This window comes from Asterias amurensis, chromosome 1 (assembly GCF_032118995.1).
Source record: "Asterias amurensis chromosome 1, ASM3211899v1".
Lineage (NCBI taxonomy): Eukaryota > Metazoa > Echinodermata > Asteroidea > Forcipulatida > Asteriidae > Asterias > Asterias amurensis.
In genome coordinates, this window is record NC_092648.1 from 22,674,009 (window position 1) to 22,698,096 (window position 24,088).

The 24,088-nt window shown below is 37.5% G+C and overlaps 2 protein-coding genes across 8 annotated transcripts in view; one reads left to right on the plus strand and one right to left on the minus strand.

Annotated features, from left to right (window-relative positions):
* The window catches only part of LOC139954128 (uncharacterized), a 36,965-nt gene extending 17,815 nt beyond the window's left edge, over positions 1-19,150 (plus strand). For 2 of the 7 annotated variants that reach the window (XM_071953827.1, XM_071953802.1), the window contains exons 14-24: positions 3,156-3,209; positions 4,210-4,236; positions 5,756-6,130; positions 6,457-6,633; positions 7,188-7,320; positions 9,170-9,301; positions 10,833-11,024; positions 11,303-11,404; positions 11,832-12,027; positions 13,048-13,208; positions 16,422-19,150. In XM_071953827.1, coding sequence (XP_071809928.1) covers positions 3,156-3,209; positions 4,210-4,236; positions 5,756-6,130; positions 6,457-6,633; positions 7,188-7,320; positions 9,170-9,301; positions 10,833-11,024; positions 11,303-11,404; positions 11,832-12,027; positions 13,048-13,208; positions 16,422-16,613 — 1,741 coding nt within the window. In that variant the 3' untranslated portion in view covers positions 16,614-19,150. Of the gene's footprint in view, positions 1-3,155; positions 3,210-4,209; positions 4,237-5,755; positions 6,131-6,456; positions 6,634-7,187; positions 7,321-8,429; positions 8,529-9,169; positions 9,302-10,832; positions 11,025-11,302; positions 11,405-11,831; positions 12,028-13,047; positions 13,209-16,421 lie in introns of all 7 variants that reach the window. The other 5 variants (XM_071953853.1, XM_071953810.1, XM_071953819.1 and 2 more) reach the window with 4 other exon arrangements.
* Positions 19,151-19,282: 132 nt separating this feature from the next.
* Positions 19,283-23,672, minus strand: LOC139954164 (uncharacterized). The gene is made up of 6 exons (XM_071953862.1): positions 23,509-23,672; positions 22,517-22,656; positions 21,932-22,062; positions 21,279-21,422; positions 20,474-20,606; positions 19,283-20,190 (listed from the first exon to the last, which is right to left on the minus strand). Exons 1-6 carry the CDS (start codon positions 23,590-23,592, stop codon positions 20,010-20,012), a joined length of 813 nt encoding a protein of 270 aa, XP_071809963.1. The 5' UTR covers positions 23,593-23,672; the 3' UTR covers positions 19,283-20,009.
* Between the last annotated feature and the right edge of the window lie 416 nt (positions 23,673-24,088).

A 24,088-nucleotide genomic window follows, 5' to 3' on the forward strand; every position in this document is an offset into this window, starting at 1 on the left:
TTGTAACAAGAAGTACTTCCAACCTCCATCCTGGACTCCCCTTGATTTTGTTGTACCTCTAAACCACATTGACTGTGTAGTTCCTTCATCAAGTGTGGATGTAGCAGTTTTAGTGTTTCCCAAAAGATAATTTATTCTTTTAAGTGATTTTCATTCTCTTCATTTCATGGTCCATAAGGGTTTATTTTAATTTCCATTGCCTGTAAACAAAATCTCCATCAATCATTTCTTTTGTTGTATCTTGAAGTAAAGCATGACTTTTGAAAGAAAGTCAAACAATTTTTGAAAGATTTAAGGAAGTTTGTGCATAAAACTGTTGTAATTATCAGAGTATACTCAAACTTCATTTGTTCAATCATTCAGAATGTCATACACTTTTTTATGGGATGACGCATAAATTGTTTTGGGAAGAGTGCAGTCATTTACAGACAAGTGACTGTCCTGTGAAACTGAGATCAAGAACAAACTCAAGATAATAGATTAAAGATCGTAAAATGGTCACTTGTGTTTGGCTACTAAGAATAATTTATATTTTTGTATGCACATGGTTCATATAAACACATATCAGGCCTGGAAATACACGGGTTTGGGAGGCAGTGGTCTCCCCCCCTGGTGTTAGTCTTGGTGCTCTTTCAAGTTTTTCCATAAGATTTTCCAATTGAAGTGCCTTTTGGAAGATGCAAATGGCCTTGCCCTCTCAAAGATGAAATTGCAGGCCTGACAGTTGTTCAGCATTTTAAAGGAGGCTCAATGAACTTTCTTTTTAAAATGCGTAAATTCCAATGGAAATATTTAAGACGATTGTTACAAGTTCAAACATTACAGGAAGACAGATTTCAGATTTCAAATCAGCAAATTGATTTTACTGACTATACATTTAAATGATTTTACAATATATGAGAAACTCAAATCTTCAAACACTATTTTTGTCTCATCCCAACACATTTTGACTCATTGCCCAGCTCATCTCCCGTGTGTGACACTCACAACACCATGACAAACTCATAGGTCCAACATGTCCAAGGTATACATGCATGTAGTTTCCACTGCATGACAAATGAAATGATGATAAAGTATGATCCTTAAAAGGAGACTGTCATCATGTGGCTGTGCATGGAACTATGAACTCTAACCATTTACTGCACGTGAAGGCATCTTCAGTATTTGATTCGGCAGGGGTGCCTTTTAGCGGCTGTACAACAATAACTGTTTCTGTTATTAGCCAGTGATTATAACCTACATGGTTAACTGTACCCCAAAGTGCACCCCAGTTAAGTTGATAATTCCATGTTCAGCCATAAGTCTACTATGATCATGATGACAAAGTCCCCCTTTAATAATTTTGTTTGCATGAACTTAAATGATCTGTTTCAACTGTTTGACGTTTTTATTTATTTTTTACTTTCTATCACTCTACTTGGCATGGAAGGCATATGTAAGACACTCATCAATTGCACTTCTCGCCATATATTGATTTATTGTTAATCTAGAGCTACAGTTTCAAAAAGTTACTCAGCTACTTAAAAGATTTACTCAGCGGAAATAAGCAACGTACCAGTTACAAAAAATACACTAAGCAACCCTTTTTTTCTTTGCTTATTATAACTGTACTTTTAGAAGCTTTATGAAATGGATTATTGTAATGTACATGGAGACACACTGTCTGGAAGCCCATTCCTTGTCAGTTACTTATGAACTAGTGCTGTTTTTTTAAAACTATGGCTTAGGCTTTGATTCTGGCTTAAGGAACTGTCTATTTAAGGTGTACATTTTCAAAACTGATCAAGCCAAAGTCGGAACCTAAACTGAAGCCTTAGTTTTGAAAGGGCCCTATAGGCTGCTGAGAGTTTCGTCTCTAAAATGTCCTATATAGTGAGCTAAATAATATGAGTGCCCTTGAAGTTATTAGTATTCAAGTGACACTTTCAAAATATTTGTTTGCAAATCAATTCAAGGATGGTACCAGTTTGTTTCCGTTGCTAGAGGTTCTTGTATTTGGTAGCACTTATTATAACCACGGACGGAGAGAGTTCTACCTCCATGTTAATATGCAGTTTACTGCTACTTAATGTCTTTTCTATGTGCTTATATTTTAGCTTTTTAATCACAGCTACGCCCTCATTGCATGTTCATAATATTTGCATGTTTATAATTTTTGCATGGTTTTGTTGCAGCAGAGAACACCATCCTAATTTTATTTTGTAATTCATCATGAGAGTTTCTCATGTGTTACATGCGCCTAATTCATTACATCGCTATCTTAATATTAATATTTACTATTTTGACACTAACCACTGCAAGTTCATCAACATTCATAGAGGAAGGTGTTATTTGTGCCCAGTAATTTCACGAGTTTAGTTCTTAATTTACTCTTTTTTATGAGTGCTACCCCCTGGCTTATTTTGGCTTACTGTAGTTGATTGCCAAGTGCACCAGACCGTTATCATTCATGACCTGGAACTGTTCCCAGTCATTGCATTGACCAGCTGAAGTCAGGGAACCAGGAAAGATGCTCATGTGCACTTGGTAATCAACGAAAATACATGTAAGCCAATGAAAATCAAAGGACGTATGGGAACCACTCTTAAAAAGGTTTTTACTCTTCCAGGGGGTGGCACTCCCACAAAAATAAGCTGGAACTAAAAAAGGGCAAAGAAATACCTTCTTCTGTAGACTCACACATAGTTCTCAATGCTGAACAATTAATGCTTTGCTTGAAGCAAGTCTAGGCATGCCAATTCCATCAGCAGTCAATCTTTAGGAAACAAGGGACTTAGTTGTACTTCTTATTTTTTAATTATTTTTTTTAAATACATATTTGTGAATGTGATGGCATTGTCTTCAGCATTAAAAAAAGATAATGAGCTTTCTGGTTGCATATAAGTCAACTTGTTGAACTGTAAATGATGCGGAAAACTTTATGCTAATGTTTTTTCTTCTGACTGAAAGATTCTTAATGTAACAGTAATTGCCACATCCATGTACCCCAGTTTCATGTAAACTCCCCAGTTTATATAATCATTGGTGCCATTTTCAATCTTTCCATATTCTGTAAATTATGCGCACTTCTCCTTTGCATGTCTTTGTTCTTCCCTGCATTCTGTTCTTGCTTCATGTTTGTTTTTTGTTTGATCTTCCTTTCGGCTTGTTTCTAGTGATGAGGACAATGACAGTGAAGAAACGGAATCCAGCGATCATGATGACAGCAGGTGAAACCAAATTCTCCCCCTATAGTGCGAAAATTTAGCTTCAAAAGCGCCCTCGCTGGTTAACAACAACAAAAAATCAGCGAAAAAGAAATTTTGTGTTTTGCTAAAAAGTGATAGATTAATCATTGCTGCTTCATTCAAAATGTAGTGTGATTTTGGGCAAAGCAGTTTGTCCAAATTAGTCTCTAATTAGAAATAATTCAAATTAGAAATTCTTTTTTGAAATTTTCCTTACTTCTAAGTGAAATAGTTTCCTCAAAACTTAAGAATTCCAGTGTTGTTTAAATGAACAAGCATTGGAAACATAAAGATACTCTTAGCTCAGGATTACGTTCCCTTTCATTGATAAAGTGCTGAGGCATGACTACATAAAGCAAGCGCAAAGTGAAAAAAGGCTTTCGACATTTTCTACGTAAGGTGTGGCCACAGCCATCAATGGAAAGTTAAAATGTGATGGGGTAGGGGAGATACATGTACATATCTACCTTTACTGGTCCATTCTTATAGGTCTATTTTTTTGCAGCTATGCGCTGCCCTGATAATATAGTGTGTGACTCTGAGACTGAGTTCGAAACAGCTAATATGTAGACTAACTAATAAGTGATTGCTGTTTGATTAACCATGTATGACCTTCCACAACTAGCGGCAATGTGTTGTTATATTAATAAGATAGCACATTAATCAATTTACCCAAATTTCCGAATAATAATAGTCATTACAGTTGTGTTGCCACAAAATGTGTTTTTGTTTGTACCTTTTTTTATATATTCTTTCACACAAACTGTTTTGTGATACCAGTTTTATAAAGTCTTTAAAATTTGGAAGACATTGGACAAGATTGCTCTCTTACCAAGTAATACATGTGCAGATCCCAAATTTTCTCATTCTATGTTCCATTTGTATTCAAATGTACAAATCAAGGTAAATCGCACTGTAATATCATTGGTACACAGTGGAAACATACACTAAATGAAAATGACAATCTTTTTATTTAACTAAGGAACTGTCAAAAACAACGATTGATGGGGTGAGCTAGTTGTTTGTTGTTTTTAGGCTGCACTAGACCTGTAGAAATGCTCCAAATAGTTCTCCTCATTGAAAAGTATAAGCATACCATGCTAGCTGTATATTCAATTGTTAACCTACAAACAACCGGGATCGTCCTAAGCAATGCCAACATAAGGTTTGTGCTGCCTACATCTTAAAATCATTTTATGACGAGCTTTAGTGTGCATCAGTGCAGTCTAGTTATTTCACAAGTTAGAAGAATTGTAGCTGAAATGAAGATCCTAAAAAAACGGCCTGTTAGCGGTAATGTGAACCATTACTTAATCTCAACTCCATTTGATGAGCATGCATGTGCTTGATATCTTTCAAACTCTTTGCCTGGTGCACTCTTTATAATAAGTTGTGAACATTTTGAAAATGAAGGCCCAATTAAAGGCATTTGGTGCATCGTTTCTGCACTTAATTTGCAAATCAAGGTTTTCCCCCTTTTTCCCCCTTATGCTAATGCTCTGCTAATCCTGTCAAACAAGTAGATTTATATTTTTATTTAAAATGCCAAGCCTAAAACATGCAATTGTGTTTTACTATTTTGTAGCTCTTTATTTATTCTTTGTGGTCATTCCTTTTTATTGATAGAGTAGTTTACCAGACAGTTGGATGTTAGCATTCTTAATTGACAAAGTGCTAAGCATACAAACATTTTATAAAATCTAAGAAAACTTTTCAGAGATCCAGTTCCCTCTGGTAACCAGAAGAAGTGGAAACAATGTAAACGATCATTTTAACATAATCAAAACTGTGAAGTTTGCGGTAGCATTATGTGTAAATCTCCTTGAGTAGTGGTGGTTCTGAAAAGTACCGGTGGTTGACAACTCAACGCTACGATCAGTAGGCTCATCTTCAAGAATGGTCAACCACTGGTTCTTCTCAAAACCAACGCTACTCAAAGAGATTACATACATGGTGTCACCACAAACCTCACCTGATTATACTCCAACCAGGCAAAGTTTCAAATCCTAGAATTTGAAATGTTTGCTCACTGTGTGATGCATGTGAATTTGTTGTTTTCCCACACAAGACTATACCATACCATGTTCACCTGCAACTCTCTTGCTACTTTTGCATGCTTATTTGCTTTTAGACAGCATGTATTTGTCTTTTTCTTTTGCATGTAAAAGTTTGTTTTTTGATGGTTGCTGTGATTTTGAAGTGCCTTTTGAAAATGTTTTTAAAATGGAGGTAAATATTTTAAAGCATTTCAATTGGCACGACTTTGTGTTTTTAGTCTTCAATTGAAGCATTAGTTTTCATGTAGTTCAAAGATTGCTGTGGTGATTGTGTTACCTGCACATATTAATAACGTCAATCATACAGTGCATAGTATGATTGACTTCTTTAGTTAGATGCCATATGTTGCATCTTTTCATGTGTGAACTTGTGGTGATAATAGCATGAGATTTGTTTTAGATCTTTCTCATCAAAAACACAAAATTAACCATTGACCTTTAACCTGAGTGATCTTACCTCTTCCTGACCAGCACCCCATCCGAATCACCTAGACGCCAAGCCCGCCAGCGAGCACCCTCCAAAGCGGTCAAATCGCGCAAGAAGCGCGAGCTCAGCCCGGAGTCTAAGAAGAAAGCCCAGCAGAAGAAGCGCAAGGAGCAGCTCGCTATGCAGAAGAAACTCCTGAGGCAAGTGAAGAAGGCCCGGGCCGAAGCAAAGAAGAAACCAGGAGTGAAGTTTCAGACCCCTCATGACCAGGCCAAGGGGGATGGTGGTGGGGGTAAGGGGAAGAAGGAGGAGTCTGCCCCAGCATCGTCTCAGATTCAGACGTATCAACCACCAGATGTTAAGTCGGTGGAGGAGGCACGAGAGGATGCAACATTCAAGAAGATGGCCAAGAACAAACAGTAAGGAGAATATTGTAAACATCAGGGCCCAATTTCATGGCTCTACTTACTATAAATCGGCACTTGATTTCACAGGTTAGCAGGGAATTTTTTCATGTGCGCGTGCATACTCCATGTTACTAGGCATTATACGCTTACGCAGCAAGCGCAGAAATTTGACACTTGCAAGTAAGCGTAGAATGGTGATCGTAAGTGAAGAGTTCGGCGGTAATGCCATGAAATTGGGCCGTGATCTTACTCTGGCTTTGTTTTGTGAACGGTCATTAATGGTTATGTGACCACTTTTTGATGACTGCCTAAACTAACTAGGGTATTTATGCATGCAGATTGATGACCTTGTTCAAGAGCTACATGCAAGAGATCGAAGGGAAGGAGAACTTGAATGCATTCAACATGTACTTTGATATTGAAGCTCCTCTACGTCTGTCGGATGCCCATGCAGAGAAACGCAATACACTCTCCCGTCAGATAGCAGCATCATACTTCGACCCATCGTCCAAGAAGTAAGAAAAGCATATCTTGAATCATGTTTTACGTTTTACAGACAAACTATTGGGCTGGACTTCGCTAAGCATTAGACCACAAAGGGAAGGTATACGTTTGCTAATAACACTTAAAATTAATGGCAAGGTGAAATTACTTGGCTAGAAGTCAACAGCTTTCCATAGTATAAAGTATTTTAAAGAATCGTTTCAAGTCGAAGAAATGTGGTTATGGAAAATGATATCAGTCAACCATCTCCCAAAATTTGAATGTGAGAAACATTACTGTCAGATAAATTTCTCAGATTGTGAATTCCAAAAACAGATTTGTCTTCCTTTGTTGTTGACATAACCGCTCTGGATTTCAAGACCTATTACCCCCTTTTGCAAATTTTATTGAATATACATTATAGGATTAAAACAATTGATTAGTCCAAAAACCTCAAACTTTGCCTTTACAAAAAACCTACCACAACAATGAGACTCCTGCAATAGATGATTCTGATACTGACTAGGGATCCTTTGTTCTTCAGCAACTATTTATGTAAATAACACATGATTAAATTTGTTTTCAGGGCTGTGGAGTTGTCCCACGATGTCTTAACACGCCTCGGCAGCGACGGTGACAGGCCAACAGTAAAGACTCTAGAAGCTGCCCAGAAATCAGTCATACCAAGACTGGAACAGGTCTTCAGTAATTTCTGGATTGTAAGTTCAATCTTCAGTATTTCATAGTTTTCTTTTGTCAGGTCTATACCACTCTTTGTTTTTAAAATTATTAAGGGATTTTATTTGTGTAACTTTCCAGTTCTTGATTTTTGAACTAAAAGCAAAGTGTGCTTTGGAAAAAAAAATGTATCAAACGAAAGAGTTTTCTGTTGTGCTTTCATTTCTCTGGTCATAAGTGCTTGAAGATCTCTGATGAGTGGCGGCAAATCTGATGAAAGTCAAAACTAGAATGTAGTATTGACAAATAGTGTATTATCTCTAGAACTTCTATTGACAGGGTTCCAGTTTGATAGGAGACACCATATATGCATCAATTGATACCCTTTCTTTGAAGAACTACTGCTTTCAAGGTTGTCTAGAGTTAATCTTCATGTATTGCAAATAACCTTCTTTCCTGAATACAGCTTCACATGAGTTGAAATGGCGTGCCAGGTCTCAGGTGTGTTTTACATAGACCGATCCATAGGCTCTGCCCACGGCGCACGTGTGATCAAGAACACGTGAGCCTCTCCAATGCCATTCTGCACAACTCTGCAGGGCCTGCCAAGCATACGCGCACGCATGTCAGACTTTATTTGTCGGACTTTTGGTTGCGCAACGGGTTGTGTTTGGTCAATACGCAATGGGGGCGGAGCTAATGGATCGGTCTATTGGATACTCCACATGATTGAGTTTTATCCTGCTGGTTGGTTGGCTGGTTGCGACAGAATTCACCTTCACATGATTAAAAAAGGATTGAGAATCTCAGATAATCCACTTGATGAATCAGGAGGGTTGTGGCAGAGAGTGAAGATTGTTGTGAACCTTCCTAACAAATAACTTGATTCCACATTTAATGCTTTGTAATTTGAACTCATTAACTTACAATTCTACAATGCAACAGATTACCGATCCAGGGTGTATCAGAGAGTAAAGGTTGTTGAGAACCTTCATCACTAGTCAAAATTGTATTCTAAAAATATGATTTGTTCCTATTTCAAGAATACCATTTGAAGCGATGTTACGACTGCATTTAGATCCCCAACTTGATTTCACATTGGATGCTTTGTTATTTGAATCCAATACCATACAATCCTACCATGCAACAGATTTACCGATCCATGGTCCATCAGACACAGGCCGATAGTGTGGATAAAACTTACCTCACAACAGATGAGGTTCAGATGCTGCTGACTATAACGTCCAAGGTATTCAGGAAACTCATCAGCTCATTCATTACATCAGATCCAGATCAATTCAAATCAGATCAGTTCAGATTAGATCCAAATCAGATCAATGTTAACCGATTTCGATCAGTTTAGATCAGTTCAGATCAAATCAGATCTAAGAAGATCGGAATCAGATCTAAAAAGATCGGAATCAGACCTAAAAAGATCGGAATCAGATCTAAAAAGATCGGAATCAAATCTAAAAAGATCGGAATCAGATCTAAAAAGATCGGAATCAGATCTAAAAAGATCGGAATCAGATCTTAAAAGATCGTAATCAGATCAAAAAGGATCGGAATCAGACTCGGATCACTTCTAATCAGTTCAGATCAGTTCAGATCCAGATCATATCAGATCAGATCATATCAGACCACATCAGCACTCGTCCACATGGCTTCACCATACACAATTTGGCAGTATTCTGTGCTTCGCATTGTTGACTACCTGTAGTTGAACTGTGCTTCACATTGTTGACTAGATGAACTGTCAAGTTGTTTAAGATAACGTGATTTGTTCCACAGCTCTCATAACCCATTCTCGTTCCATTCACATTCACCCATCATCAACACTACATTTGCTTCTCTCCATTCTATGCACTCTCTCTACACACATTTATCCAGGCCCACTTGGAATCCATGGATGAGCAGGGCGGAGGCGCTGGGGGCGATTCCAAATTTGACATGGCCCTCCGGTCGGGGAGCACTCAAAGTTTGGTGCTCACGTGGAAAAGGCGTAGACGCGGTAAAGGCCCGGTAAGCTTATTGAAGGGTTATAGTTTTTTCGCCGAGTGTGACAGGTTTGCTTGCAGTGAAACCAAGCATCATGCCCGCTGTTGAGAAGGGTTGCTGCGTTTCATCAAATTAATCTACATGTGTAATTGCGTTTACAAATATAAAAAAACTTGAGAGGTAAATAAAACAGCATGCAATAGCACATTAATCCTGACAGTAGAAGTCAATCAGCAGTAGTTTTTGAGGGGGGGGGGGGGAGAAGCAGGGGTGAAAATGGCCTACATTACAATCAGGCAAGCAATGTTGATTAATGTTGTCATTTCCATGCTGATATTTAGTTGAAATCTATGACAACATTTGCACAGGATTATGGTTACCACCCTTGTGTACCACTCTCTCCTCCAACATTTATCTATTTATTTATTACTTTTCTTCACCCAGGGTGTGCCTTAAAACAGTTGAAACGTTCATTTCATGTATAATAACGCTATCATGTTTAAGGTTTTGAACTTTACCAGAATTCAAACCAGTTTTCTCTCTTCATTTTGTCAATTGGATGCTCCTTATTAATTGTGGGTAAAAAAAACATGTATGAATTTTGTCAAACACAGAAAATGTGTTACCCAGTCATACACTTGCAGAAATTAATTAATGCCATCTTTTTATTGTGTTTATATCAGAGAATATTAATTTTTTACATAACCCTTAGATGACCCATGTAGAGCTTGAACCTGTGACCTCCTGCTTACATGTATCAATTCATGCTCGCTCTATCCCACTGGACACCAGCAAGCTGTTTACTTTGCATAAAATATGTACCATTTTGCATTGATATTTATTCATCCATTCATAATTCATAAGTCAAAAGAATCATATCCATTATCAAGTTACACAATTCAATGATATAATGATATACATGTATGTTAAAAAATAATGAGTTTTGCTCATGGCATTTTGTTTTTAGAGCTAAAAGAAAAAAATAGAATTAATGCGCATTTTGCTCATAAATAAAACTCACTTGTAGCAATAATTGCTCTTATTCAACACATTTAATTGTTAGATTAGGAAGTGCCATTTTGCAATATTCATCAATTTATAAGTAAAATGAATCATCCCATATAGGCCTAGGTTAAACAGTAATAATATATATATATATATATTTATACATAAAAACGAAATACGTAAATTAGTTGTGTTTTGGTCATGGTATACTGTTTTTAAAGATAAAAGAATATAATTAATGTGCATTTCTAAGATTTCACTTGTAGCAATTGTTTTGCTAATTCAACACATTCCAAAGTTAGATTTAAAGCAGGACTGATGTTAAAGATGCCTTCCATACCAGGGGCCTTTCACAACCCTCTACTTGGGCTCTGTCTGGGGCTTTGACTCTATGTGTGCGTAGGCAGTGGAAATGCCGCGAGTAGGCCTTTACATTTTCTGAGCCAGAGCCCAAGCTGAGGTTTGAGAAAGGCCCCAGATGTTGCACTTAACTTGTAGCTCCACAACCCTGTTTGACTTGAACGTCTTGCCCCCCCTTAATCCCAAACAGCACTCTGGGCAGCAGATGCCAACCTCACAGGATAAGAATGAGTTCCAGGCGTTCCTCCTCAAGTCAGCCCGAGGCATCCCGCCTCAGAAGATGATGTATTTCCATCGTTACCTGATGGAGTATGGAGAGAAGGACACGATGCCCCTCCTAGAGAAAGATCTCGTCTTCTACTTGGAAGTCCAGAGATTCAAGGTTTGGATATTTGCAAGTCGGAATAGTGATTGCCCCTCTTCAGTTAACTCCATTTAGTATCACATTTTACGTGGTGTAAAACACAGTGCATTCAAAAGTAACGAATGGTTCAATGCATTGAAACCCACCCCCCCCCCCCCCCTGAAAAAAAAAACCCAAACCAATGAACAAATAAAGTCAGTTCTTGTACTTGATAAAATATTTCTGTTTTTTTCCAAGAAGCAAATATACCTTGCTTGGTTGATTCAATATGATGTTATTTATTTTTTCTCTTTTAGGAATCTCACCATGCATTCTCGGACATGATAATGCTCAAACGGAAGGTTGAAGTGATCATTGATTGCTTCATTGATTCTCCAGTCACTAACCCAGGATTACAGGTAATTATTAGCACCACACACACCTGAGAAATTAATTTTCCTGTATACTATGGAAGCTTTTCCTTACCCATCTTAAAGAGTATTATTTGGACAAGTCTAACAGTTTTCTTTGCACTAATTTTTCATGTTATTCATGTTCAAAATCAGCTGGGCATTAATATTTTTTTTTAATTATTTATTTATCACATTGTAGTCTTATTACTAGTTGACCTCGGGATTGTAATAAAATTTTTTCTTCATTTTTATAATGCATTTTACCATTCAATTAATATATTTTTGAACCTATAGTAGTCTGGGTACTCCACTACAGGAGGGTTGTTACCTCCGTTTGTACCTTAATTTTTCCAATTTTCATTACTATAATTACTTTTGTTATTTAATGCAAAATAAAGACAAATATGTATTGATGAACTATTGTGTGTCCCAGATTGATGTTGCACCAGAGATCTCGAGTAAGCTGCTCAAACAGACGGATAACTACCTGAAAGACAAAGGAAAAGATCCTCATAATCCCACCATGTTTGATGACGCCCAGTATACCGTCTTTAAGGAGATGCTTCCATACTGGTCGTCATTCACAAAGAGGTACAAGGAATACCATGACAAGAATCCCAGATTGCCATGTAAGTCATTAATCATCATATTACATTTTGTTTTTACCCTAACACCGATGTGTATTTACACAATGTATGTTGGACCAAAGTGGTCCCAAAAATGTTTGGATTTGCACAGTCTATTGACAACTCAACTTCATTTTTTCTTCTAACAATGTTTTTTTGTGTGTGGAGATACTCCATTATGATTAAATGTCACACAATTGATTATTGCTTCATGCTACTTCTGATTATGCAAGCTTATTAAGGTTGGGCTACTCTTTGTGAACTTCTCTTCATGTATTCACCATGGGTTCTGTGTCTATACATTGCCATAATTATTGTCATTTTGTGCTTCTTATAATATTAATAATAATAATGGAAATTTATATAGCACCCATCCATGTAAACATGCTCCTGAACGCTGAACTATTAAAAAGAAAACCTGTTAAAATCCATAAATACCCTAGAGAAAATACAGTAAAAATGTAATTGACATTGTTTGTTTTTTCATTGTCATGTCTATATGGGATTTGTTTACTTGACATTTTTGTTTGTTTTTTGTTTGCATTTAATCCAATTAATTGCTCTAACTTCTTTGGCTTTATGGTAATATTTAATGTTTGCACTCTGCAGTTTTTGGTGTGAATTGCAAATGTATATATTTTTTATCAGTAAGGATATTACTAATGTATATTTAATGGACCAATACATTTTATCTTTCTTATATAATAACTATTAAACATTAAGCATTTGAGAAAAGGTCAAAACCATTAATAAGTTAAGTTCCTGTTTCATTTCTTTGTTTTATAGAGGTCGTATTATAGTTATTTAATCAATATAATTTATGTTTATCCTAGCTAGAGAGGAAAGTCTCCTTGGCAGAAACTAAATTAATTTGTTATTATTTTTTAAGTATTTTGTTGTGAATTTGGCCCATCTGATTAAAACCAATGATTCATATTGCTCCAATGTTTCTGTATTAAACCACCACCAAACCGACTTGGCCATTAATTTGATCCATGGGTACTTCCTTGACTCTTTGAACAGCCACCAAGGTGCAGAAGCTGACCAAGCAGAGATTGAAGAAGTTCCTAGACATGAAGGATCCCAGGAGAGACTTTAAGCTACCCTCCGTCTCCACGGCACCACAGAGCAGAACGGGAGGGACCGGAATCACATTCTCTATAAGCGAAGGACTTCAATGGAAGGTACATCTGTCTTTATTGACCCATTTCACCTGATGTCATCATCAGAAAAACTTGAATGCGCCATACTGCGCGTTATGCAGTAAAGTGTGCATTTTAGGCGACGCAGCGTTAATACACGTAAACCTAACTGCCCACCAACATGGTGAGCGTGGCATCAGTCGCCGCGTGTAAAGGGGTCAATATTAGTTAATTTGGGGTTAAACAAAGACAAATTTACTAGAGGTGGATTTGAACCAACAACCTCTAGAATAACCTGCCTTGACCATTTGTGACCATTTAATAAATCATTCCTCACTCTTGCCCATGGTTTTAGAAACTCTTTAGTTTCACCATTGTATGAATATGTGAAGTGTGCAAGTGGTTTTCATAGAGCTGCGCTAGCACAAAATGGAGCTAAGCACAACAAAATTATGCTTAGCAGAATACGGTGCCATGTCACATGCACTGTCTTTGACTGGTATCCTGTAATGTGTCATTGAGCAGAAAGTCTCTGCTTAAAGACACTGGTCATGTTTGGTAACTACTCAAAATACAAATTAGCATAAAAACTTGGTAACGAGCAACAGAGAGCTATCGGTAGAATAAAACATTGTGAGAAGTGACTCCCTCTGAAGTAGTGTAGTTTTTGAGAAAGAGGTAATTTCTCACTAAAAATATTTGAATATGAGAAAGACTTCAGGCCTGAAGCCTTTCTCAAGCATCTGAAAGCACACAGATTTGTGTGACAAGGGTATTTTTATCCCCCATTATTTTCTTGCAACTTTGGTGCCCAATTGAGCCCAAATTTTTACAGATCATTAAATATGTTGCAATGCACCATACTTGTCTCTGACAATTACCAAACGAGTCCAGTGTCTCTAAGCAGCTCTATGAAATTTGGCCCAGATTGTTGGAGGGTTAATACAGGTTTTTTTTCATTCTCTTGGACTTGGTATACAACTTAATCTAAGGCATGGATGATGTCTTGCTTTCTGTATGTCCTTTTGGCATGTCTTTGTCCGGCTTGCTAGATTTGCATGAGGTAGTCCTCCATGTAGTGTTCTCAAATAATGCAATAACCTTCCTACAACTCACCCTCCTTTGCTTCCCCCCTGATTTATCCCCTCCTTGCATGCTTTCCTAGGAATGGAAGCTTGATCTACTACCTGATGATTGAACAACTCCACAAAGTCAGTTTTGTGCAAATCCTTTTCCCTCAACCCTAACCTACTTGCAAACTTTCATTCATTACTAACCTCTACTTATTATTGTAAAGTTTGTATCACCGCTTAATAAGGAGACGATAAAATGTGATAATTCACCACACTTTTTATTTTTCATTTTTACGGAAAGAGTAACAAACAATTGCAGGGGGATGAGGTAAGATTGTATTAAATTCAGAGTCAAAATAACAGCGTTTGAATAAGCGGATTTAGTTGTGGGGAAACATGTATGGCAATTAACCTTAACTGTAAAAGGTCTTGCACAAGCTTCCTGTTGATTCATTAAAGGGGACAGCTGTACCCAAACTTTTTATTTCTGCTGCTTTTTTTTGCATTGAACTTTGTTCTGGTATTATAAAACAATTCCATGGCTATTTTGAAACCTGACCACCATCTTTGATGTGGTTCAATCAAGCACACATTTATATCATGTTTTGCAATCTGCTTATTTTTCACAAATTGTTAAATTTCTTTTCTTCATGATTCAACTAAACTTTCCCCAGCCTCTCTGCACTCCCTACTCTGCTGATACATATGGACAAATAAACATTAAAAAAATATCCTTTTTTTATTTGTGCATTGGTAGAAATGGTTTTTCCCTTGAAGACAATAGACCTTGTTGATCTCCAGTCAACATGTTCAGGACACAAGTCTATTAACACTTTATCACATGCGGTGCACATTTAGAGCAAAATAAACCCAACTGCAAGAGCAAAATACTCCCTTGACGTCCCCTTGTTCTGCTACTTGTATGCAATAGAGGAGTCCAAACTCAGTGGGCTAACACTTAGTACTCTACCTTGCAAATACTCCCTTGGCCCTGGTACTGATGTCCCCTTGTTCTGCTACTTGTATGCAATAGAGGAGTCCAAACTCAGTGGGCTAACACTTAGTACTCTACCTTGCAAATACTCCCTTGGCCCTGGTACTGATGTCCCCTTGTTCTGCTACTTGTATGCAACTGAGGAGTCCAAACTCAGTGGGCTAACAGTTAGTACTCTACCTTGCAAATACTCCCTTGGCCCTGGTACTGATGTCCCCTTGTTCTGCTACTTGTATGCAATAGAGGAGTCCAAACTCAGTGGGCTAACACTTAGTACTCTACCTTGCAAATACTCCCTTGGCCCTGGTACTGATGTCCCCTTGTTCTGCTACTTGTATGCAACTGAGGAGTCCAAACTCAGTGGGCTAACAGTTAGTACTCTACCTTGCAAATACTCCCTTGGCCCTGGTACTGACTTCCCCTTGTTCTGCTACTTGTATGCAATGGAGGAGTCCAAACTCAGTGGGCTAATGCTTAGTACTCTACCCTGCATAAACAAAAGTACACTCCATTGGAATATTAACAGTTTGTGTATGCGTTAAATTGATCGGTGATGGGAATGCACTGCCCTACACTTTTCAAAGGTTGATGGGTTAACCTGAGTCATTGTCGTGAATTGATTTGGCAAAACAACTTATTAAGGTTAAAAAAAGGATTTGTGATTGAAAAATTAGTTTCATTTTGAAAGCTCACTGATTAAAAAAGTTCATACTTCTGCCAACTACCAGTCCTCCGGGGAAATATTTACTACAAAATAGTTCAAAAAATTGCTTTCAAAGACCATTAGCAGTTGAAATAATCACACATGAAACACGCACATAGTCACAGACAAAACATAAACTGTTGGTTTGTTTGGTTGTTTGTTTTCCTCCCACTATTTTGGGCCCTCCTTATTTTGATAAAATCCAATTAAAATGTTGGTTGTATGTGTTCATTGAAGAGCAGGGGTCGACCTTAATGCTGGCCCTGTGCACATTGTCTTAAACTGCTGCGGGCTAGTCAAAACCACTGCGAAAGTTGCCCGGTGGGCTACTTTCAGATGTAAATAAGGAAAGTATAATTAACTTTCAAACACTTTACCTTTGTGAGGATGTAATATAACAATGATTTCAACTTTGAGGTCAATCACCCAGAATTCCCGAAGGGACAATTTAACAAAAACTTTGATTTTATCTCTCTGTCTGGCAGACGTTTGAGTTGTCTGACGTTAGCGATGGCACAGTTTCTCCAAGCCAGAGTCGTAGAGCTAGTTCCATTGAATCCGGTATGGGACCACAGTTCCACAGGCTTCGTGCTGGGACGAATAGAAGTCTCTTATCACAGGAATCTACCAGCACCAGAGCATCGAGGGTTGCCTCCAGGGTTGGGGTTACTGCTTGATGCACATAGTTTTTTTACATATAAAATTTGCACTATTTTGAAACAAAAATAAATGTTTATATTTTGCTAAAACAGTGACCAGTGGATTTATTTGGGTGTAAACTTGTAAACTAATGAAGAGGGTGTGCTTAATGAGTAGGTTAGTTTTATTTTAATTGTTTTAAATTAAACTGTTCGTACAAAGTACAGTACGGACAGTTTAATTTTATTACATTGCATCTGTTTTGTTTAATAGGTATGTTCATCGTTTGTTTTTTGTCGATGAAATGCTGATTTATGGCCAAAATTATCAAGAAAGATACAATAAAAATCACCTGTGAAAGTTTCTGTTGAATACAGTGTCTACTTCTTGAGAAAAAACAAAGCAAACAAACTGTCACCCTATTCTCATCAAGACATTGAATTCATCCATGTTGATCGGGTACCAACTGCATCTCTGGCCAGTTAAAAGGGAGCATTCACATGGACACCATGGACATTTAAAAAGTCGCTACAGAGAATCTTTTGGGAAATTAAAACTTTTTTCGTTACTTTTATTGATTTCTAATCGATGTGGTCTTTTCAGATGACATAATTGCACATGATTCTTACTCACATTACTATCTTTATAATAAACAGGTTTTCAGATACAAATAACAATTTATTTAGGGGGTCATTACCAAAGTATATGACTCTACCTTAATCTTCAATATTAATTGCTTATAAACAACCAATCATGTACCGATATTTAATAGTCTTAATCACTATAGAGGCTGTTTGGTTGAAGGTTTGCACTTTTAAGAATAAACATTAAATTTCCCCAGCTCATATCTTGAAACAACCGAATAAATATCACAATTTACTCCAATGTAATAGATTTGTATTTGCCATTTATGTAGTATTTTCAGGTACAATAGCTCTACAGTGCCGATACCAGTTCCCTTTTTGGTGGGCTTTGTTCCGTTGACTGTATTTGGATACCAGTTCTCTTGCCGGTGGGCTTTGTTCCGTTGACTGTGCTTGGCAATTGGCATGTGTGTGTTTACCATTTATGATTCCATTTACAGCTGCAGGCCTGCTATAGAGCCCCTTTAAAAAGCATTCATAAATACCTCAGACAGTTTCGCTATTCCTATCGGTGGAGGTCGCGTCACGTGGGTGTGTATAAACCTTTGTTTATGACCGGTAAAAAGTGTTAATTCGTGGGCGTGACACGCGACCTTGCACCTGTTCTTATAAGACAGTTTCTTCATTCCTATTGGTCGAGAGCAACAGCTGAAACAGTTGTGCCACATCACGCGATACGCGCACAGCATTCCCTTATAAGGAGTTGTTTACCCGAGGGCGGCGGAGGGCTTTACCATTTCATAGCTGGAGGGTTGTTGTGTTGAAAGAAATCATTTAACAATTATAATTTTTGCATTTATTTCACTTTTTGACCAAAAAGTGATGATGTTTTTAACCGAAAAGGTATTTATGAATGGGAGTCAAAAAGTGTTGAATCGTCGTCTCGGTAAAATTATCAAGAACCAGGCCTTGTTGGGATTAAACCACTAGTCGAAAACCTCTTCACCACACATTGATTCCCTTATTTAGGCATTGAGAATGGGCAGTTTGGTGTCAACTAAAAGCGAAATACAAGGAAGAGGCCTTTAGAGAAAGGGGTAAAAGATTTTGAAATTAGACTCTTTGTGTTTTTGTTTTTGAAAAACATAACGTGGATGTTTAACCTGAAATGCATTATCAGTTTATCTCCATTTTAACCATTGTCTTGTAAAAAAAACTAAGCTGAAATTGAGGATTTGACCTTTGTAATGTCTTTATATTATGTCCATATGGTCAGGTAGGTCGCTATATTTTAAATATGTTTTGATGCATTGTTGTCCAATGTATTTACCTTCCGTCCATTTGGTTAGCTAGGGTTCTGTTGGCTATTTTTTTTGTTCTTTAAAATTTGTGCAATGTTTTGGAAATTGTATATATTTTGTGTGTTTTCATAGTCTACTCTTGTAAAATTCAATAGGTTGAAAATTTTTAGGTAACAAAATTATTTTGATATAAAATGTTTTATGATCAGATCATTCCATCGCTGTAATTCCAAATGAATTTTCCTTTTAAAATTGTTAATTACACATTTGAAACATATTTATCCTTTGAAACCACATGGGTAGTATTGAATAGATATACAAGCACAATCATGAGGGTTGGGATATTAAACAAACAAAATTGCTAATTCAGAATGTTATTTTCACAGCAATCAAATCATGGAAATGTCAATTGTAAAATTGTTCTTTGTTCAAACCCAAACTATTTAAAACAAATTATTATACAATAAAGTGTCCTATATTTCTATGATTCACTAAAGGTGTGATGAAATTAATTGACCAATGTATGTGGACCAGTTTGGTCGCTAAATTACATGTAGTAGACTGTAAAATTGGTGACTGGATTTCAGAATAATAATTCAGAACTCACCTATTAATACTATTTGTAAAGTGTGCATTTTTTGTATTAACTGTGAATAGCATTAAACAAAAAGCCTGACATATATTAACTAATTATGCGTTTCAGAGTCAGAGTTTGTATAAAAGCAACAAGAAGTATTTAAAAACCCATGTACAGCATTGGTAATTGTCAAAGACCGTTGTCAAAGACCAGTATCCACACTCAAGGAATGCACCCCCATTACAATTTGAGGATGAGGTGGCTACGGTTGCAAGTCTATGCCGAATGACGATGAATGTCTATGCCTAATGATGATGAATGTCTACATAATGTGTTGATGGGAAGCTTGTTCATCTGGTAGTTTTTGATGCTTTGTTGTTTAACCATAAAGCCTCGGTTTAATAACCAAGTTGTTAGTCTGCCCTTCATCAAGTCAACACAGGTCAACACAGGTCAAATTGCTTTGAAAGCAAGCATATCGCCTGTGTTACATGTATGTAGATTACAAAGCAACAAACGAGAAAGCCGATTCCCAAGATTAATTGCAGGAAAAAATGTCTCTCCCACTTGGCCCATAACTGGTTGGGACACTGGCTTGGCCAGCGGTGCATTTTGGACCAGTAGATCTAGACCAGGAGCATGGGGCAGGCTTGAGATGCCATCAAGGCCCAATTTTATCAATCCTGTGAGCACAAAAACTTGCTATGCACAGAAAATGTTTTGCTTAGCAGAAACATGTTACCAGTCGGAACTTCATTAAGTTTACACAGTTGCGATTGGTACCCCACTCATTTCTCTGCTTAGCAAAGACATTCAGTTAGCAGTAGTTTCGTTTAAACAGCTTCATGAAATTGGGCAATGGCCTCCACTTGATTGACAGAATTGGGTCAGTATGGAGTTGAGGGTAAACTCTACAAGTTTATCTGATTTTCTTGGATGCTTTGCTGTTAAATCCAATGTTTGCTCTCCAAATCAAATAAAAGGCAAGAGATTGTTCTCCATAAGTCTCCATACAGTGTTAATGACAAAGTCATGAGCCATTTGGTTTTCCTTGATGCTCTGTAGTAAGCCAAGCTGTAAGCCGTCCAATGGTACATCCGATGTAATTGTGTAGTTGTGGAGACTGGCTAACGGAATCCCTTCAGCAATTTTTCTAGAATACACATTACAAAAATGAAAAATTAAACTTATCTGAAATAAAATAACATGTCTGTAAAAACAATCCTTTTTTTAATTTATAAATCATTTCCAAACAAATTGTTTGTATGAAATCAATAATTCCCTAAATACTGTTGTGTGATCAGAGACAATTTGTTATGACAATTGCATCGCAAACTTAGGCGATGTTTTTCTGTGAGATGCATTTATTCATTCAATGAGCATTTTATCTACTTGTGATGAGTAATTTTGCTAGATCGCTGAAGAAAACATCTTACCTAGGTGACTCGATGCGGAGTCGAATGCAAATCCCACAATGCCTCGTTGAGAAACGTAACACCCCTCCATGACTGAATGGAAGAGTATCATACTTGGCCCAGTAAAATACTCTGTCCTCATTTATTCTGTGTTCTGCAAGTAAAAAACAATTAAATAATACAGAGTTTGAGCACAGGCGTGGCAATAATAATAATAATAACCCGTTTTTATATAGCGCTTTTCACACCCGGAGGGCGTCCCAAAGCGCTTCACATTATTACCCCTGGTCACTGGGCCTTAATTCACTCCTTAAACCATCTCAACTCCCTGGTGGGGAGTATGCAGCCTGTGCAACATTAATATGCGCTACTCGGCTAAATCAATCACAAACACCATCTCTGCCCTCACAGGGGAGATGACCTAGTTAAATCATGGAGCAAGGACAAGTTTTATGGTTTTAATAAGCTGTATTCTCTTGTGCAAATCAGACATGCAATTTTTCAGCATAGAAATTAGAATCCATCCACATTTAGCGGGGTGACAGTGCGGACCAACTGCATCTCTAGCCAGAGCATTCACGAATGGACACCGGCCCTAAACAATCTCAGAAACAATTCATACAAGAATCATTTCTCAGATTCAAATGTTGTTATTTATTTCTTATCAACGGGGGAAATTTCAGACAAAATTTATAACAAATGAGCTTTTGAATAGAAATTACACAAAATGTTTTTGGAGTCATTTACAATATATGACCCTACCTTTAACAAAGTCTACTAAATTGAAGTTATCAAAAGAAATTGAATTTCAAGGTGCTAAACTTACTCTCCATTGAAGGTTTTCCAGGGCTAAGATCGGGGTCTGCGCGTCTTTTCCAGCGAGAAATCTGATGAAACCACTCTTGAAGAAAACGCGTCTCTCCGGCATGATTACTCTTTTCCTCTTGGAAATCACCGACCACATATGACTCTGGATAGGGGCAAAATGAAAGAAAATTTATTTCAGAGATACTTCTTGTAGCGTATGTTCCACAGTCTTTAATTATGGAAGGGAAAAATAAACCTTGAAGTAAGTAAGCCAATCTCTCTCTGAGAGCATCTCAATGAGGGAAAATTGAATTTCTGCTGCAGTCAATTTGTCTGTTATATCGTAATCATACTAAAATTGGGTTCTTAAATTCTTATATAGCCCACATATCTTTATTATCCCTGTTCATAACCAAACTTTTAGACCATTCCTCCATTTAACTCAACTTCCTGGGGAGCCATACAACCCCAATCCAACATAAGCTGTCTCTGCCATTGCAGGCTCCGATAAATACACCTTGGTTAAGTGTCTTGCTCACTGACACAAGTGTCATAGTGTCATCATCATGACCTTGTCGAGTCCACACTCCACTGACAAGGACAACAGAGTCTGAGTCCAATGCAGTTGACCTCTCAGTCATCTTACTTTTAAAGTAATTAGCCTGTGTATACCTTCCTGGAGAACTTTCAAAATGGCCGTCTCCTCCCTTCTTGCCATGGCAACCATCAGCTGTTGATTTAACTCCAGCAAAAGAAGCTCCGATTGGTAGACATTGTTGACTTGAGGGTACAACTGGTCAAACCTGTAGTCAATGCAATCAGTTCAATCATTTTGTCTGTACTCGTTTTGTTGTAGGGTATTTCCTAGGGTATGAATCTATTTTTTTTTATTGAAGGAATCTATTAAAATACTCACCAGGTTCAAAATGTGCCACTACACATAAATTAATCATAAATTTCTTTCTAAAAAGCAAAAAATCATGTGGTGCTTTCAACAGAATGAAAGCAATTCCTTTTACGGCGCTTTATGAAATGTTAAACGGACTGGGATGAAAGTAATCTTAGGGTGTAACCTTAACTTAATATTATCGGAACTATGCACAACTCACATAACTGAAAAATATTGCTTCGTAGGTAGATCTTCTGCATACTAGCTGCGAATATATAGCAACGTGTGTGTGATTAATTATAAACATCTGAGATGAAAACATCTTGAAAATAATAACAGCTAAAATTCCAAAGTTGTATAAAACTAACTGTTTCCTTGAAGCAAATGGTAACTTTGCAGTTATTTCTTCAACGGCTGTGGCCTGTTCCCGGCTGGATGAAGCAATCTGGGTCTTCCTCTCCATCAGAGTCTCTTTACATTTCTGGAGTGAAAGCTCCATCTCTTTCATCTATATAGTCAAACAAAATACCGTAATAAGACGCAACATTTAATTATTCATAACAAATCAAGTTGGATGATGTAGTCAACATATGGTCAACAACTAGCCTAGTCCACCTTGTTGAGCTAGTATTAATGGCTCTCTTTTAATATCGGTAACATCACAGTCGCCAGTATACTGGCGACTGTGATGACTACAGACTGTGATGAGACCTATGTTAAAAGAGAGTCATCAACAACTCAACAACTTGTACAAGGTGGGCTAGTCAACAACAAGCATGACAAGTATTGAATGAAAGAAATCCTCGGTCATAATGATTTAAATACAAAATAGGTACGCCTAGAACTATAACGTTCGTTCCAATGCGTCAGAATTTATATAATTTTTTTTGAGATTGCGGTGACCAACTTCAAGGTCAATGAGAGTTCAAAGAACACGACGTGACCATGGTGACATAGTGGGTGCGTTCGTTTAGCTTCCCTTGGTCGACCCCGGTGTGTGGCGGTTTGTTTTTCCAGGACGAACGTGGGTAATTATCTGCACACGTTCGTCCTGGAAAAAGAAAACGCCACACAACGGGGTCGACCCGGGGGAAGCTAATCGAACGCACCCACACGCATAGAACCCAATTTTGGCGAGATTTGATTTAAAAAAAGGAAGAAGAGATTTGACCTCAAATCGAAATGCCATAACCCCCCCCCCCAAAAAAAAACAAAACAAAAAAACCCAAAACCGTTTGTGTTGTGAGACATCATCATGACTCTGACTGAGTAGTTGCGATAACGAAACCTTCCTGCATGCCGACAGCGTAGTCGGCAGGAGGGTTACGTTATCGCAACTAGAAACATAGAAGTTAATTACCTTCATCAATTCTTCACGCTTTGCATCGTTGTTTCTCTTCAGTTTTACCAATGCATTCAATTGAAGTTTGGAATGCTCATCCATCCTTAACTTACAATAGGCCTACAGTTAGTTGACTAACAACACAACAACGATTGAGCGAACCGCTGACAGTTTGTGGCAATGTTTACTGTTCCAAACTCTGATTGAGTCACACGTGTGTATGTGTGTGTAATGTACATACGCGTTGAAGCAAGACGTCAGGGGAACTTGTATAAGGAGCCAGACTGTTGTTGTTTTCAGCGCCGCAGTAAAATAAAAAAAATAAAAAACAGGCGGCAAAGAGTTTCACGCTGGCAGCATCGTGCACGAGGTACTTGAAGTTTTACCATGTAAAAACTTGATGTTGACAAGTTCGAGGCCCACAGACATACATAAAGAACCTTCTTTATGTCTATGCCTGCACCACGAGGTAGGGCCTACTGTTGATATGAAACACTCGACAAGTGCAACCGTCTCAGACTACTTTTATGGCGGGAAAATTTGAATGGACTTTTTGGTTGTTTTAACTGTGTGTTTAAAAAACTTACCAAGGCGTTTT

Bases quoted from the DNA above. Each gene is read 5' to 3' on its own strand.
- LOC139954164 (XM_071953862.1), bottom strand. From the start codon at position 23,592: ATGGATGAGCATTCCAAACTTCAATTGAATGCATTGGTAAAACTGAAG. The intron at 22,657-23,508 runs GTAATTAACTTC...TTGACTATATAG, and splicing joins AGCGTGAAGAATTGATGAAG to ATGAAAGAGATGGAGCTTTC. The intron at 20,607-21,278 runs GTAAGTTTAGCA...TTTTACTTGCAG, and splicing joins TGGAAAACCTTCAATGGAGA to AACACAGAATAAATGAGGAC.